Below are 17,713 nucleotides of genomic sequence, written 5' to 3' on the forward strand. Positions count from 1 at the left end.
TGGCAGCCACTGGGGGAAAACTACAACTGACTAGCAGGCTAGCTGGGAGTTAACCACTCCCATACTAGTTTCTGACTGCTACTAACCACTGACTCTACAGTTCTGCCTCTATGCTGTTAAAAGCCCTATCTCTCTCTCTGCTTCCTCCTTTTATACCAACTCCCACACTAGTGCCACCACCCCCGCCCTTGGGAGTTAGGCCTAATAACATAAGGGTTTGCCTGTTTGGCCTACTAGCAATATGACTGCCACTGTGGGAATACTATTTCCAGCGTTCGTAATTTAAGACCTTTACGGTAATCTGTTTCACAAAAATATAAACTACATACAACGCTAAATTCTGATCTGTCATTTATTTGAAAATTATCCCGAGAGATATTTTCTAGCCACATGCCTCTCAACGCCCCATCAGAAGGAAACTCCTGGAAAGAAACTCCAGGTGTTTATTTACATTTATACAAAAATTATTGATATGTAACAACTTTAAATAATAATTGAAAAATGAAATAAATATCTTTTTACATAAATCTGATATCACTCAGCATTAAGTAATTATCAAGTGTTCGAATTTCCCGCCGCGAAAATTGTTTTAAAAGACAACAAATCTAAAATCCAACAAGGCTTAACTATTCATACAAACTATTTAAAAATTACCAAAGTAATGAAGTATTTGAGGGGTTATTTATGGAAATTGAACTTTTAAGTTATAACCTAAGTATAAAATAAATACAATTTTCTGATATTTAAATAATTTCCAGTACTATGTACTCATTATGGTCAAGTTTCGCGCCATAGAAAACCATGTTATTTATATCGTAAAAGGAGCCGACTTTAAGGTCCGGAAGTAGCGCTCCCGACGGCCGTCGAAGACACTAAAAACCAAACTTTTATTTCGCGCCAATACATGGATTTGAAATTCTTTGGGTAGGCCGCCTGGTGCGAGCGTAGTGAGCGGGCGAAGTTGGCCATGGTTTTACTAATTACACCATCATGCGTTACTATTTTTACTTTACACATCGCGTTTCGGCAAGAAAAATAGCAATTTGTATCTTTCTTTTTATTAAGACGGAATAAATAATTATTATTGATGTATAAATACCCTCCTTTATTAGCTATCCGCTCCATTGCAAACGACTTCAGTAACTAAATTGAAAACATAGCAAAAGCCAAATTATATAGCAGCGTTCGGTCGAATGGGACACATAAAAACCGCACGTTTCGGCGGAATTCGGTCGAATGGGACACCCCAAAAACCGCCTTCGGTCGAATGGGATTTCGGTCGATAGCGTTCTAACAAGGCCAAGGAAGTCCGTCAGACCTGTCGCAGGGCCCAGCGGTCGGGCCTCCTGTTGGACCAGGCTGCTTACATAAGGGAGAAGGCTGTCTATAAATGACTGATTAATGACACGAAGCGTGCTAGTTGGAGGGCCTATTGCGTCCGGCTAAATGTACAAACGCCCCTGTCTCAAGTTTGGAACCAGGTTAGGTGGTTCAAAACAGGGATTCGCCCCAGGAAGTTCCTCACGCTCCAAAATGGTGCTGAAATTCTCACCGACCAGAAAAAGGTTGCGGAGTGCTTGGCATCCTCAGCTGGCGCTGCAATACCTCCCGTCGCCATTTGTCTTTCACCCGGGGCCCTAGTTCTCGGGGCCGCGCCTATTTAAGCCACTGAATCATGGCGGAATCACGGAATCTTGATTCCAGATTCCTTGATTCGGAATCTCATACCGATGCCTCGAAGTGACGGACCCCTCGCTGGAATGGCTATATTGAGGAATAGAGGAAACTAAAAACAATTGAACGATACCTCAATCGATCTTTATCATGAAAAGCTATCTAGCCCCAAACAAATCAAATTCTTAATTTAAAACTAACGTAATTTATTTACATTTTTTCACTGAGTGTTTACAAGAATGTATTTATTTCTACTAAAGGATAATGACTATGCTGAGCTGATCGGCAGATACCATGGTCTAATAAAGCCAGCTCTAGAAGGCGTAGGAAAAACTTCACTGGTGTGCCCCAAAATAAAAATAATTTCCACATAGTCATTCTCGTTTAGTATAAACAAATACATCCTTGGTAGTTTTACATACAGAAAAACATCCTTAAGACAAAAGAATAAAATTTTCTTTCTCACAATGTATGCATTAAAATATAAAACGGAACAAGTAAGGATAATTAACAAAATGTATATTATGGTCATCAACCGTTGTTACTACCAAAGTGATATTTTCTTACAAATTTTGTAATTCACTTTTTAAAACATCAGTTAATAAATTACCATGTGAAACTGATGGTAAACTGTTCGTCGCCATCAACTGCCCAGAATTAGTCAAAAAATAAACATTACCACTGTTTTGATTATTTTGAAACAATGATGCAGCATTTACAGATGAAGCATTTGATGAAGAACAAACTAACACTCTTTGATTAGTTTGATGCATTACAGGTGAAGTAACAGTGGAAGCAGTCATCATTTGCTGGGTTACGTACTGAATAGAATTGGGGCTTTGAATTTGTAATGGGCACGGAACTATAACTGTGTTCATTTGAGATGTTGCAGGCTGCTGAGAAACCAAGTTGTTTCCGACATTTATAATAGACTGTTGGTTCATGGACAGACTGGAAATATCCTCGTTCGAGTTGTTCAACACATGCTGGTTCACCATGGGAACTGGTTGATTGGCTAAGGAAGAATTCCCTAAAGCCTGTCCCATTGATGACATTTGATGACTTAAATTGGGATTGTTCAAAACTATCTGATGTTGATTCAAATTTATTTTGGTTTGCATACTTTGGTGATGCTGATTTTCTTGAGCTTGCTGCAGAGGAATAGTGTTACAATTATTTCCAACAACTGTGGTCATTAATGATTGCCCTTGAGGTACATTCATTTGACTCAAAATTTGGTTACTTTGGGAATTTGCAAACTGAAAAAGAGGCTGATTTACATTGGGCAAATTATTTGAGCTGGCATGATAAAGAGTTGGCTGGTTTACAACATTGTTACTCGTGACAAATTTCTGTTGAGTTGGTATTAGAGAAGAATTAGATACAGCAACACCTTGAATATTATTAGCCTGCTTCAAAATATAAGTACTACCACTTTTAACAAGCTTTGCGATGGTGAATCCTGAACCACTCGCTGTTTGAACAGCTTGACCACCACTATTGTTATAATTTCGTGTCGAAACCACTTTTAAAATGAGAGGAGGAATTTTTTGCCCGGCTTGTAAATTTTGCAAATTCTGCCCTTTATATTGTGTCAAAACAACCCTTCTTGCTACGTTACTGTTGGAATCCGTGGCCGGTATTTGTTGCCCACTAACACCAGTCAAAGTGGACATCATAGTAGCATTGCCTCCTGGATTGCTAGTTGGAATTCCAGTCTGTCCCTCCAGACCTGTTTTTGCTAACAATTGTACAGAGCTATTTGGTGAAGCTACATTTTGTTGATGTACTAGTATTTTACCCATTTGGGTTGACGCTGAAACGTTTTGATTAGTTCCAGTGCTCAAGTTTCCAGACGAAGGTACAATGATACTTTGTGTTACAGGTGGTGCTTGGACCTGAGGTACAACAGACCTTTGATCTGATATAGGCACAACAATTCTGTTTTGTTGAGGAGTATTATTTACTGTTTTTGCTAAAGTCATTTTCATTGGAGATGGGGCACTTTGCCTATTAACATTGGTACTTGAGGGTGGCATTAATATTCTAATTTGAGAAGCTGTTCTTTGCTGATGTTGTTGAATTATTGTTCCCTTAGGTTGAGGCACTTTAACTCCCTGTTGACAATTAGCAACGCTTTGAGATGGGTTAATCTGGGAAGCCAACCCTTCATTAGGTTTGGTACTCTGGGATACCATGGAAGCTGAACGACTCAGAATGGGTGGAGCAGCTGCTACTCTTACAGTAGGGGATAAATTCTGTTGCGTTGTAGATGATGTAACTGGTGAAGTACTTATGGAATTAGCATTTGCATAACAGGGTTGCCTGACTCTTTGGTTAACTGGCACCGGCTTAATTTGAGGCAAAGAACTCGGAATGACTTTGTCATTTGTTGAAACGGTGGTTTTCATAATACCAGGTTTGGAAAAAGTTGTTTCGATAACCCTTCTCCCTCCATCTTTGTTCTGCCTGAAAATTATTTGCCTTGATGGTTGTGAAACACCCGTTGACGATCCCTTGGTAGGGGATGATTTTGGTAGAGCAGGGGGTGTGTAATGTTTCTGTATAAAGCTTTGCAAATATTTTGGTTCATTTGAAAGATTTATGGAGCTAGCTGATTGAGTGGTACTGGTCTTTGTTTGAACCTTCATTAAACCGAATCCGGGTTGGGAAGCCAAGAGATTTTCCAAGATAGGTTGCTGCTGAGGAGAGGAAGCAGCCGTTTCTTCCGTTTTTTTGGTATTGAAAGCGGTTTCTTTAGGAGAATTCTCAACTAGAAGTTGCCGCATTGTTTCCCATTGGTACTGTAGTTGGGCATCATTTGAATCTTGCTTATTTTCCATCGGTTTTGATAGTTCCTTTATAGATTTATGCTTCTTTTCAACCTGATTTTCTAAGCTAAAATTAAAATTTTTGGTTTTCCTTATTCTTCCCCGTGATGAAACTGTAATTTGAAATGATTTCGCAGAACCAGAGGAGGCATCAGATTCTTCATCAACTTCTGAACTACTATATATTGGATCATTTTTTATCACTTTTTGTCTTTTGGTGCAACGTCTGAAAATAATAAGATATATTTTTAACGAATATCATACAATAAATAAAATGTCAATTTTACCTGTAATGATTTATTCTAAATTCTGAACCAGGTTGAGGATTTGTATCGGCTGAAACATTTACGTCTTCTTTCTGAACTTGATTCCGACTGGCTAATTCTTGCTCAGCTTTGATGTAAAAAGAATCCGAGGAAGAATCAGAATCTACTAACTCTTCTTCCACTTTCAAAGCGTTTTGACCTCCCCAGTATTCATTAGCAATCTTAAAATATCAATATCAAAACATAAAAATACAAAAAACTAAATATTTTTTTTACAAAACATACATCATCATCATTATTTTCCCCTTTAAGTTGAAAATCTTCCCATTCTTTCCGTAGTTTGAAGCGCATTTTACGATCGGCTTGATCCAATTTTTGTTCCCATGGCTCTAACTCTTTCAGTAAACTTTTTAATCTCTTATACAAACTTCTTTCGTCCGCATTTTGGTTCTCATTATTCTCATCAATTTCTTCCGATTCACTATCCACCTTTTCCTCCTTTTTCTTAACTTCTGTTGCGGCAACCACTTTCTTCAGAGCAATTGTTGCCAATAGCTATAAAATTGATAATCATTAAAACAACTAATCCATGATTCCAATAATGATTTGATTATCTTATTTACTTTGCTTCTTCTAGTAGCTCTTGAATTTGGAGGGGTTTCTGAAACCATTTCTTCAGGATTAGGTGATGGGGCTGGGGATGTTGTGGCTTGCGAAGAGCATGGAGTTGCCGGAGCTGAGGATATATTAAGCCCTTTCCCATCTTTTCCAGAAAACGATTCTGTCAGTTTCCTGAGACTTTCAATGTTATCCACAACCAATTCAAAAAATGGATTTATCTTTGGTTTCTCATCCTCTTTTTCTGAAAATGCTATATTGTTAAAACCCAGACACAGCCAAAAACTGTTCAATTTAAGTAGGGCTGTGTTAGTAGTGGTTTTATGCAATAGAGCCGAGTTTCGAGTATTAATAAATTTTTCACCGGGTAGTCGAGTATTCGATTATTTCAATTTTTTCCTGGTTCGAGTAGTCAAGAAAAAAAAAATTAAAATAGCCTACTAGTTTCTACTGAAATGGATGTTAGATAACAACTAACAAGTTAAAAAAGATAAAGATAATTATCAAATCGCCAAACTAAAGAACATTACAGGTATCCCGCCAGCCAATCATTCAAGGTCATTGAAAGGGATGTTTGTTTTTCTACCTGGGCGACTGGCTATGACAAAGATTATTGTCGAGTACCCAACAAGTGGTAGATTACCCAAATATCGTCGCTGGAAAAACAATTTGGTGAGTTTTACAGGTTCCTTATTCGAGTACCCGATTAAGGCAAATTTCTGATACTCGATAATTGAAGAGTATTTAAAATTTTCTTAATCGAATTAGAGTATCAGACCTCAAAAATCATCGGGTACTCGATGCTGATCGAGTACTCGCACAGCCCTAAATTTAAGACTTTGTACCTTCATTCTCAGGCTCCTCGTCCACCACTTTTTTCCTTGGTCTTCTTTTTCTAGAGCTCCAAGTTGCGACTCTCCTGCCTTTCTTTCTTCTAGAGACAGGAGTGCTTACAGCTTCATCCGATTTCACTTCCTTCTTTACAATGGAATTATTCGATGACTTGTTTACATTTGTTTCATTTTTAACTACTTCATTTAAGGCAATGGGTTCCTCAACCACCTATCAAATATAAATAAAAATTGTTCACTTTCTAGAGAACTTTGAAAAAAATTTAAAATCATTATAATCACTTTCACAACTGGAAATTCCATATTGGGTGCCTCACTATCATCAAAATACTGTTTATAAACACGTAAAGACTGGCCACAGAACTGAGGAAAATGTACATATACACTTTCTTCCTTGTCATTTCCCAGGTAATATTCTTTCTGATCTAAAAAACTACTTTCAAAAATTGCTTCTTGTATGCTTTTGTGATTGTGCTATGGAAAAAAAAAGGACAATTTGAACAAGACTATGTAAATAAGTACAATTTACAGCGAACTTACCAAACAATGATCGCACATGGATTTAACAAGCCACACTCTTTGCTTCAAGTTCATCTCGTGAAATTGTTTAGTTTCTAGTGGATTCTCTTTCCCTTTAACAAAATCAACCTTGAAAATTCAATTTCCTTAAGCTCTTAATTGCAAAATGCTCATACCGAGAATGCTGAAAAACTCTGGTTCAATTCCAGTGATGTCAAATACTTTCAAGGCAGATCTGTGTTTGTAAAGGTAGGTTTTGTACCAAGACTGAACTTTCATTTTCAATCGTGACTGCCACATATTATATGGCATTGATGGAATCTCGTCCAACCTAAATATGATTAAGTTATGTTAGATTATAATTCTGAAAAGATTCTAAGTCTCTTCTCAATTTACTTGGTCCTCTGTTGAGGAGAACTAAGCAAGGATGTCATTATGCAAGCCAATAACGAGCTACATTGAGGAGTCAAAAAGGCTCTCTCAAGTTCAAACTGAGACACTTCCGGAATATTAAGTACAGTTTGAACTAAGTATAAAAAATGACCAATTTGTGGTATCTAAGTGGAAAAATTTAGTGTCAATTTATAAATAATTCTGACCAAAAATTGTGGAAAACAAAATATCAAACCTCCCACATCTTTTTAACCAGTTCCAAATCTTTTCCATAAAAAGACTCCTCCCATTGAACCAGCTCATGAATAGTAACGTCTCTTTCAGCTCTTTTTTCCTCCATTTGAAGTCTCCTAGCTTCTCGCTCACGCTTTGCTTTTGCTTGCCGAACACAGTTAAGAATCAAAGATGATTCATCCTTGTGACTTCCAAGCTTCTGGGTAGCTTTAGAACCACTCGGTTTGACATTATTTTCAACTTTAGTTACTAATTCCGGAGTAGTCAACTGTAGGCTGGTTTTTTCCTTGAGTTCTCTAAATAAAACAGCAACATAATAACAATATTATCCTGAGCTTTCTACTACTAAAAAACAGGCATGCCAAGTTACCTGGGCAGTAAAGCTAACTTTTGCTCAAGCATAGTTTCTAGTTTAATGGCTTTCTTGGTTATGTGATGAGCGGGGCCATAAAAACGATAACAGTTCTCGAGTACTAAGCGAAGATCTCTTATTACTTGGCTGATTGTTTGATATCTTCCAGACAGTAATTTTAGCTTAACTAAAAACAAATGAATTAGATTTGATATATCCCACACCTCATGTAACGATACCAAATAAATAATTGTATACTAATAATAATAATCACAAATACTAAATATGAACTAAGAATTTGTGTAGTTCCAAACTTCCATAACCTCACAAAAGTCTATAAGATTAAACAATACTTTACGTAGAAATTAACATTTCCTTACCTTTATTTAACCACATTGGTTTCTTTATCACATTCGTGTAATTGTAATTTTCTGGATCAGAATAATCAATGGGATTCATGAAAGCGTAGTTAACAAGCTTGTTAGAAGTAGACATCAGCTGTGAAACAATTTTATAGGCACTTAACAGTTCTGGACTAAGTTCAGTTATATCCATTAAGCCTTGGTGTGGTCGTCCTCTTTTTGATGCTTGTGTTGCCACAGCAGAATTATCGTTTGCTTCCATAGAATTTGAAATTTCTCCTATACTGACCGAAATAACCGAACTGCTGCAGCTGTCAGAAGCTACGGTATTGTCATTCATCATCTTTTCAAGTTCACTATCATTAACTAAAGTCATTTTAGAAAATAAAGAAAATTAGCATGCGCCGCTTCCAAACGAGTCCTTCTAAATAAAAAATACGGAACTCCTACTAGATGCCGGCAAAGAGAGGAAAGGGGAACGAATAGAGGGGCGAAAAAATTCTAAAATAATAGCGCTAAATTTGAAAAGGAAAAAAGTCACGACACGTTTGATACAGTGTTAACAAATTACATTTCGCAAGAAAACTGTCAAATAAACTCATTTGTTCCAATTACAAAAAATTTAGTTACCTCAAAATTTTGACAGGGGCAGAAAGAAACGATTAATTTCAAAGTTAATTTTACCTAATTTGAGGGCAATTTTGAAAACCAACGTAAATCGGATTAAATGGCATAAAATAATTTATAACAATATAATATTCTACACATTTTATATACAAAAGATTTCATATAAAATTTAAATTATTTTAGTTATATACCGGACAAAACGGCAGATTGGCTAGAGGGGAAGATACTGTAACAGGCAAGGAAGATCATCCTTGATACAGGCTTCAATAAAACATCTTCAAGGAAATCGCCAAGAAGTAATATATCCGAGAGTCAGGACCTGCAAGTTACCGTTTATTTGTTAAAATTTTTACCTGTACCAAGAATTGATCTATTTATATATAGAGAGAATGTTTATATTCCGTCAGTCGCGACGCATCATGAACCAGGGGAATCAATTAAAGGGGGGAGGAAATGTAAAAGGCGTTCTTATTTAACGCCTCTCAAAGCGGATATACGTATATTACGTCAATCGCGTCAAGAGTACGTAATATTTAGGGAGCCAATAATGCGCCGCCTGGAGTTGATTGAATTTTAAGGGGAGGGGCCAGGTTCTTATATTAGAGCTGCAATGGGAGTGAAGGTAAAAATCGACGGAATATAAACATTATCTCTATATATAAATAGATCAATTCTAGCCTGTACGGTATGCAATAAGAGTTTCCTTTTAACCAGGTAGCTTTTTTAGCAAAAATACGACGTTCTGGTTAAAAGTTTCCAGAATTTCAAAAAGCACCAATTAAACAGTAACTGGCCAGTCCTGGACTACTGGCTCTCGGATATATTACTTCTTGGCGATTTCCAAGAACAGGTTTTATTGAAGTGCCCATTCTCAACAAGAACGAGGTAATATCGGGTAATATACAATATCTTTAGAATCGAACATTTCAATCGGAAAGCAGTAGCGGTGCTAGAATATTTTTTACTCTTAGACCAGTGGTTATGAAACATTTAAAAAATACATAAAAAGGTTAAAAACCCAAATAACAAATTTATAATCTACTTCATATTTGTGTTGTTTTGATTAATAAATTGATAATCCTGCAATTTTGTTTATAAATAATTATTATTTATAATAATAATTATTTAAAACGCTGGGGGCTTGTACTACCAAGGAAGATCAGATTCCCGCGATATTATTTTATTCCTAAAATTTCGGGGTTTCGCTAATTTTGTTTCTGATATCAAAAAATAAAGGTTGAAAACCACCGACTTAAACTCTGAATTTTGCGCCAAATTGTGGACGTTTATATTTGTAACAAGTCGGCCCAGGCCGTAATATTAGTTCCACATCAGTGTATTCGAGTGGGCAAAGGCATACACCCTTAGTAGACACAGGTAGGCAAACTAATACAAAGCTTTTGAGGCTTTGTGATTTCTTATCGTTGGATATATAAATTGCCACCCTAAGTGAAAGGGTGGATGCCGCCCACCATCAGGAGACCCGGGTGGGCAAACTAATATAAAAACTTTTGAGCCCATGTGATTTCCTGTAGTTAGATATACTATTTACCATCCTATGTTAAAGAGTGGCCACCGCCCACCCTCAGGATACACGGGTGGGCAAACCAATTCATAAGCTGTTGAGGTCATTTGATTTCCTATCGTTAGATAGACGTAAAGTATCAAAGGTGAAATAGGTAAGCAAAACACGACAAACATAATTTTTTTTAAATTATTGAAATTAGTGGAAAAATGATTTAAAGAAATTCTTAAACTGGGATTCAAATATGTTTATTTTAGGAAATTTATATCAAACATTTGGGTATGGTTCAAACACCAAAATTCCTATTATTGCACAAATTCAAAAAAAGATACCCTTGAATGTAATTAAGCTTAAGTCCGACTGCTTTGGATTTTTTGGTCTCCCATATTCTAAGTACATAAATTCATTCTTGATTAATGCATATTGGTTTTGACTTAACTTGCAAGGTAATTTGACAAAAAGCTATATTTTAAATTTCGATCTATTTGTGGTAGAGCTATAAACGGGTAGTCTTTACGTAAACTTGTAAGTTAATATACCTAAGTTTTGCGAATGGTATACGGCAAAGATTATCGTAATAAAAATTTACATTCATAGATATAAAAATACATATGCCCGAATGCCCCTAGTTTTTGGATGAGTATGGGAGTCCAATAATTAATAATGGCGGTACGTAAGTGTGTGAAGGGAAATAGAGTCTTCAATGCTTTAACTGTTTAAGCGTACGCGTGTTCTTAATAATATAATACCTTCTCCCGATAGTGACTTCAATTTATTATTGTTTCTTTATGGTTCCATTATTGCTTTTATTACCCAAAAGGAAGTTCGTCAGGTGTGGATTGAACTCGTAGTTTGTCTTTGAACCTATTGTGTGGTGTAACGAGTGATGAAGTTTTTCAATGTCTCTTGTTGATTTATTTGAATAAGAAAATAAGTATCTCATTGTGGGGCTTTTAGAGCATTTATAAGTACATATGGGGACGAGGGCATTTAAAATTTTCGAGCTCATTTATTCGAGTACTCACTTTCGAGCGAGGCATATTAAGCGAGTGTGCCCACCTACCACTGCTCACCACCCGAACATTTAAAATTTTCGAGCTCGTTTATTCGAGTACTCACTTTCGAGCAAGGCATCTTAAGCGAGTGTGCCCACCACCCACTACCCGACGCGAAGTTTGAGGTTCACTTGACCTTAAATTCCGAAAATATATGTAAAATAAGGCGCAAAAACGGACGAGAATTTCGACAACTTAACAGACGTGTCGTTGCTTTCCACACCAAACAAACAAACACACAAACACACACAACACTTAACGACAATCCGTCCATAGCAATAGTCCCACTTCGATATATATATATATCTCGATGTGGAACTAAAAAGTAGAGTTGTTAATTATCCGGAAAAATTTCCAGATAACTTTCCGCAAATCGGAAAAGTAAAAAATTGAATCGATATAAAATGTTTAATAACAGTAAACATACTACAAAACATTAATAGTGTTACATTGTTAATCAGTTTAAAGCTGGTCTAGAGGTTTAGTTTTACTTTTAGATTCGAAAAAATGAATTTGCAAACAATCCTGGAATTTTATTTTTTTCCGAAAAATACGGAAAATTTTCCGGAAAAAAATGGCCTCGGTTATTTTTCGACTTACAACACTAGTAAAAAGAAAGTTGAATGCAAATAAATACAAACTAGCCTTAGATATTGATATTTTGCCACACCGAGTGTTGCAATTTTACCCATTATTTCTGAACTATTAACATACATTTCAAGTAAAAAATACGGACACTATGGAAATACGAGGTAGGCAACCCCGGAGTATTCGAGTTACGCGGAAAGCGAGTGAAAACGTGAAGAACGCGGAGAAGATTCCAAAGCGGGCGGTGAAAGACCAGAGGATTTAACGTGGGTTTCCGCGTTTTGAGCCGGCGTAAATCGTCGGGGCCTGCAAACCTGTTGGCGTTCGTGGAGTTGACGCGCCGTTTCCCCCTCCCTGGCCCCATCCGAGAGACGCTGCCTAGAGAGTGCGCGCACTAATAAAAGAGATCGCGGGAGAGATTTGTCTCCGAAGCGAGCGCGTTGCTTTCGCCTAATCGACGCCTCGCCTTAATCGGTCGTAATTATGAAAGGGCCAGAAAAGGAAGTCCAAATCCATCGAGACGGAAGCGGCGGACCTCTCATCTCGAAGCCCCGTAAACAAAATTGAGCGAAAACGAAAAGAGTCCGGGCAGCGCGATGCCTTCTCGTCCCGAAAGCGCCGCCTTATTCCCGGCATCCAGCGAATGGAAACTGCGGCAACGCGAACCTTAATATAGCGCGTTGACCCGTATCACTCGACGAGCCACGCCAGACCAACTCGCGGAAGAGGAGACGAAGCCTCCGAATTTCGACGGATCGCCTGACAAGACCTAGACGCTCACCCCCGCCTAATAGAGGTAAATAGGAGACCAAAAATGGCCGCGATTTCTTTTTCCCTTCTTTACGCGTCTCCCCTCCCCCTTCTTCGTATTTCCCCGTATCTCCCCCTTTTCGATTCGCCTACTATACGCTCGTGAGTCCTTCCTCGGGGTCAAGTGGCTTCGGTATGTAAGCGGGGAGTGGAGGCGCGGGAATAACGATACTAAGGGAATCTTCTCCTATTACAGCGCCCCACTACACCTCCGATCAATAAGGTGACAATAGAAACGTCTTTACAAAATAACACCGCTCACGCTCTTCTCGAACCATTTCCTTCGCGAAATATAATTACCGCGCAGGGTGTATACACGAAAATTAAACTGTGGAGCAATTAGGACTACTTGTTTTAAGACGTTCCCTTATCATTTCAACTCGACGGAAAAGCCTGTCGGGAAACAGACGATGGCTTTACTAGAGTCCATCGGCGATTCCGGAACGCGGAGGTTCTACCTTCGCCATCGCCGTTTGACGGGAACGGTATGGAAGAGCGTTAGCCGTCGTCTTTAATTCGCTGCCAGCCAGCCTTTGATATATTCCCCGTGAAAAGATAAGACTCTCATTTTCGAAAAGTATTTTTTTTCTCTTCCCCGCAGACGCGTTGCTTTTGAGTTGTCAATCGAGTAGTTATTACATTTTCTTTTACGCCGTCAGACTTGATCTAGAACGGAATAAAAAGGGGGACAAAAGAATGGATTACATCCGGGAATTTGATATCCGCCTTGAAAAAGGTAATGATCCATTTACTTATTAAAATTCCCTAGAAACTTTGGTTCATTTATTTTTCTCCTTAGAAATGTATTACGCCGGCGAAACCTTATCCGGACACGTATTACTCGATACAACAGAAAATTTTAAATTAAAAAGTGAGTTTTTTTTCTGTTGTAAACTTTATTACTATTAGAGTAGTGCTAAGTTTTCTATTGTATTCCACTGCCATTTCATTTTTATGAAAAAGTTTCGTATAGTTAAGTTATGGTTAGGAAAGATAACACTCCCAAATAGGCCAAAAATAGACCAAAACGCCTGTAGAAGTGTTCCGCGTGCCTTCCACGCGGTTGTAGCGGGGAAGCCACCCCTAGATTTCGCGGGGGCACGATTAATATTCCCAATTTAAAATCCATCATATTTTCAACTTATCGTTGTTTTTCAACTATTGTTTTGGTACCCAATTATAATTCAGAAAATTTATCGTAAAATGTTCGAAACGATTTGTACCTATTTTATATTTTCGGTGTATTATTTGAATAACGAAATGAAGCAAAGTGGACAAATTGTAGTTATAGTTACAAACTCGACCGTGTTAATCTAGATGGTTTTTCGCAAAGCTTTTCGTAAATAAATGAGCTTATTTTGATTACATTACTTTATCGTACAGAGTTTAACCTAACTAGCCACATTCGTGCGTAAGCTTTTATTGTTACATTAAGGGAAATGAAACGACATAATAATGTATTCCCGACGTTGACGAATGCTAATATTTACTAGCGTGTAACGTAAATCACCCGACGTGTCCCATAAAAGATGTTTAATTAATAAAACGCTTAAGTTGGGGTACGATAAACTAACGACGTTTTCACCTATCAACGTCAAACTGACCAATGGACCCAATTTTACTAATGGGGTTTATATATTATACGCTCACTTTCTACAGAAAATACCTTTTGTTTGGAGAATTTTGATTCCGTTGCTTTTTGGCATTACCGTTCGCGCGGCTCGTAATTTATTAAGGAAAGCGATTGATCCTAGTTCTATAGGACGTAAAAAACCCAGAGTTTCTCCAAGTAGCCGTTACAATTCCCTAACGTAAAGGGAACGCTTACGGGTGAGCGAAACTGATAAGTTTCCGCGTTTCGAATGGCGCCTAGCTAGAAAAAGAGCCCCCGAGGGAAAAACACGCAGTTTTTAAGGTAGAGGTAGATCCGGCGGACGGCCCGCTATACGCCGTTCGTACAAAATGATAATTTTCGATTTGACCGCCAGCGATTCGAGTGCTGTTACGAGGCAAGGCTCACGCCGAGTGGAAAGTAATGGTGAGCGGAGAGAGGCGCACAGTCAAGGAGGAACAAGTCTTCATCGACGAACGGAACGTCCTTTGGGGAAAAGGTCAGCTTCGAGTGCCGTGACTATCTAAAAACCGAGGCGTGGAATATTTATTTTTATCTCTCTCTGGCGGCGAATCGGGGGTATAGATAAGGGGAGCGACATGGTGCCTATCCTAACTCGAGGGCACCACTCCTTCCACTTTCGCTTCCAGTTGCCGGAGACGTCGCTGCCTTGCTCTTTCGAGTCCCGACCCTGCACAGTTCGCTACTACGTCAAAGTCACGCTGGACATTCCATACGCTTCTCCGCCTCAGGGAATGAAGTACTTCACTCTCATCGGACCCCACATTGACTGCATGGACGAACAGTACCTGGTGATGAACTTTCATTTTCGCGTCTTCCGTTTTATTTCGACCAGTGACGCCGTAGTCATCTATTAATCTGTTTCGCTTCTTCTCGGGGATTTTCAGAAGCCGTTGGTGGGTCAAAACAAGAGGTCAATCTGCTGCCTGTGCTGCAAAAGAGGAGTGGTCAGTTTGAGGAGCGCCTTGGAGAGGTCGGCCTATTGCGCCGGCGAGAGTATTCGATTGAAGGCCGACATTGATAATCAGAGCGACGAGAACGTCCGCTTGAACCTGAAGCTCATTCAGCACGTCGAGTACTTCATCGAGGGCCCTCGGGTCCTGGGTCTCAGCAAAGAGTCGACGTACGACGTCCTCCAGTACCGGGGCCAACCCGTCCAGCCCCGGACCCGGTTCAAATTCGACAGCAGCAACAGCCTGGTCGTTCCCGTCATGCCACCGACTCTCTCCAACGTTTGTAAGCTACTACAAATTCATTACGTGCTCAAGGTGAGCGAGAGAAATTCACCGGAGATATGTTACAGCTAATTATAACAATGTTTATCTCGTTTTGTAGGTGTGGGTTGAGCTTGAGAAATCGGGCGACGATCTGCACACCAATTTCCCAATCACCATCGCCACCGTTCCATTCAGAATTCCCAACACAAATCAACAGCCCCAAATAGAATACGGTAAAAGAGAATGTCCGTCTTCGCATTACGTCTTCCGGGACATTTTGCGAGGGCGAACTTGTTCTGGTGGATCGTAAAAAACCGTAGAAAATATATCAGAGTAATAGCAACTTGGCTATTCGTTTCGGTGTACTTTAGACCAAAGACTATACGTACGCTTCACTTACTAGACAGTCGTCCTCATACAAAAAACCTGTTAACACTTTCGAAACACGGGAGAAGCCTTTGACCAGCCGTTAGAGGCGCCACTAGTAGCACCATGGACTAATTAATGTATACATTAATTAGTCCATGGTAGCACTCTGTATCCCAGGGAAAATTTTGACCAGCGTCTGCTATTGTATGCAAGTTGAGCCATTGAACACGCCAGTCTATTTAGCGAAGCGTATATATCGTCTTTGCTTTAGACCCAGGCATTTGACTAATAAAGCAAGTCCATAGACTCCTAAATAAAATGAAAAATGTAGGCTTACGAGTACAATAGGCTTATCAATTCCCAGTATGTCCTAGCTTAATGCATATTAACCACGTGCACACTTTCAGTTTTAGCTGATTATTAATATTATTATTATGTTTTAAGACCTAGTAGAAAATAGTGGCTACTCCTTTTATATTTTCAACGAGTCGTACTAAATTGCATACTTCCTGATAGACGTTTCGTGCGACCACGTGGAAGGCGGCATTTATATATGTCCGGAATTCCAGTTGGGTCAAGTGTACGATGGCACCATGTCCGGAGCCGGCGAAGAGGACGATAATGTGGTTCTTTACAGACCCGTTTACGTGTGCGTTCGAAATCCCCACCGACCTCAGGGCGGGTGCATATCCCGGTGAGTACCTATAATAATTAGTTGGTGTCTAAGGCCGTTGATCGACACCATTTGAGTTCGCTCAAGAAATAAAACCTATCCGAGAAGTTCACGGTTTCAAATGATCTTTTGACACGCGAACAGGTCCAGCAAAGAGGCGTTCCAGCAAAACCTAAGAGAGAGATCCGCGGCCACGACAACGAGTAGAGTTTAAAAAGTCATCAAAAACTCGCGTTTAAAGAAAAACTAACTCGAAGCCGCGAGTTTGTGAACAAAAAAAAAAGCTGATATATTCAAATTAGGATGCCACAAATGAACAACGATAGACTTTACCTAAAAAACTTAAGGGAAATTTTCGAGGGAACACGTTCCGGTTAGATGAGAGTGGATAATTTATAATTGGTTTTTGCTGTAGAGATAAATATATCGTTAAAAACACTATCCTCCGTGAATTTATAAAGGCTCAATTCTTAATTACGCTACAACTGACTGAATGGGATGTTTATACGACTAAAAACACATTATTTATGAGCGATAGATTCCAAAATGTATCGCTTGGACTAGTATTACATTTGATCAGTTGAAAAAAAATCACCAGTTGGAATCCTGTAAAAAGCTCTATAGAATTTAGGTGTAGAATTTTGTATTTTCTGATTAATAAGAGATCACAACGCCTTAAGATTAAACGCCGCATAGATGCTACTCTAAAAATTAGACCAAAAATGATAAAGAAAATGCCATTTAAAGACTATCCTTTTCAGTTACGTGGTAGAATGTGTCATGTTTATATATATTATCAAAAATATTTTGTTTAAAAGTTAGATGTATCCCAAAAGAGTTTAAATTCCCATATATATATTGAGTAGCCCCATGAACAAAAAAATAAAGTGAAAAAATGCCCCAAAATAAAAAAATATACAATTTGAATAGGCGCTTCAATAAAACCAGTTCAAGGAAATTGCCAACAAGTAATATATCCAAGAGCCAGGACCTGCAAGTTACTTGTTGAAATAATGGTAACTTTTCACCTGTAAAGAGAAAATCCGGTTTTTGCTAAGCCTTTAAATGTAAAAAAAAAGTACCTGGTTAAAAGGAAACCCTTTTGAGTACTGTAGA

At 38.5% G+C, this 17,713-nt stretch overlaps 2 protein-coding genes across 3 annotated transcripts; one reads left to right on the forward strand and one right to left on the reverse strand.

Moving 5' to 3' along the window:
- Positions 1-1,863: 1,863 nt before the first annotated feature.
- On the reverse strand, positions 1,864-8,513 carry LOC149923172 (uncharacterized). 2 transcript variants are annotated; one of them, XM_090162657.1, is made up of 12 exons: positions 8,119-8,513; positions 7,757-7,925; positions 7,388-7,682; positions 7,156-7,316; positions 6,936-7,090; positions 6,781-6,872; positions 6,523-6,714; positions 6,235-6,451; positions 5,395-5,633; positions 5,057-5,326; positions 4,793-4,992; positions 1,864-4,731 (listed from the first exon to the last, which is right to left on the reverse strand). In XM_090162657.1, the coding sequence occupies exons 1-12, from the start codon at positions 8,474-8,476 to the stop codon at positions 2,238-2,240; spliced, it is 4,842 nt and encodes a 1,613-aa protein (XP_090018783.1). In that variant the 5' UTR covers positions 8,477-8,513; the 3' UTR covers positions 1,864-2,237. The 2 variants fall into 2 exon arrangements, with proteins under 2 accessions (XP_090018783.1, XP_090018784.1); XM_090162658.1 differs by having other exon boundaries at positions 6,235-6,446; positions 6,521-6,714.
- Positions 8,514-11,945: 3,432 nt separating this feature from the next.
- LOC149923173 (arrestin domain-containing protein 3-like) lies at positions 11,946-17,708 on the forward strand. Its single transcript, XM_090162722.1, has 9 exons — positions 11,946-12,691; positions 13,365-13,441; positions 13,505-13,576; positions 14,694-14,816; positions 14,903-15,129; positions 15,226-15,606; positions 15,674-15,788; positions 16,441-16,618; positions 16,742-17,708. Exons 2-9 carry the CDS (start codon positions 13,402-13,404, stop codon positions 16,809-16,811), a joined length of 1,206 nt encoding a protein of 401 aa, XP_090018848.1. The 5' UTR covers positions 11,946-12,691; positions 13,365-13,401; the 3' UTR covers positions 16,812-17,708.
- Positions 17,709-17,713: the final 5 nt, after the last annotated feature.

This window comes from Leiobunum rupestre, chromosome 11 (genome assembly GCF_980474605.1).
Source record: "Leiobunum rupestre chromosome 11, qqLeiRupe1.1.hap1, whole genome shotgun sequence".
NCBI lineage: Eukaryota > Metazoa > Arthropoda > Arachnida > Opiliones > Sclerosomatidae > Leiobunum > Leiobunum rupestre.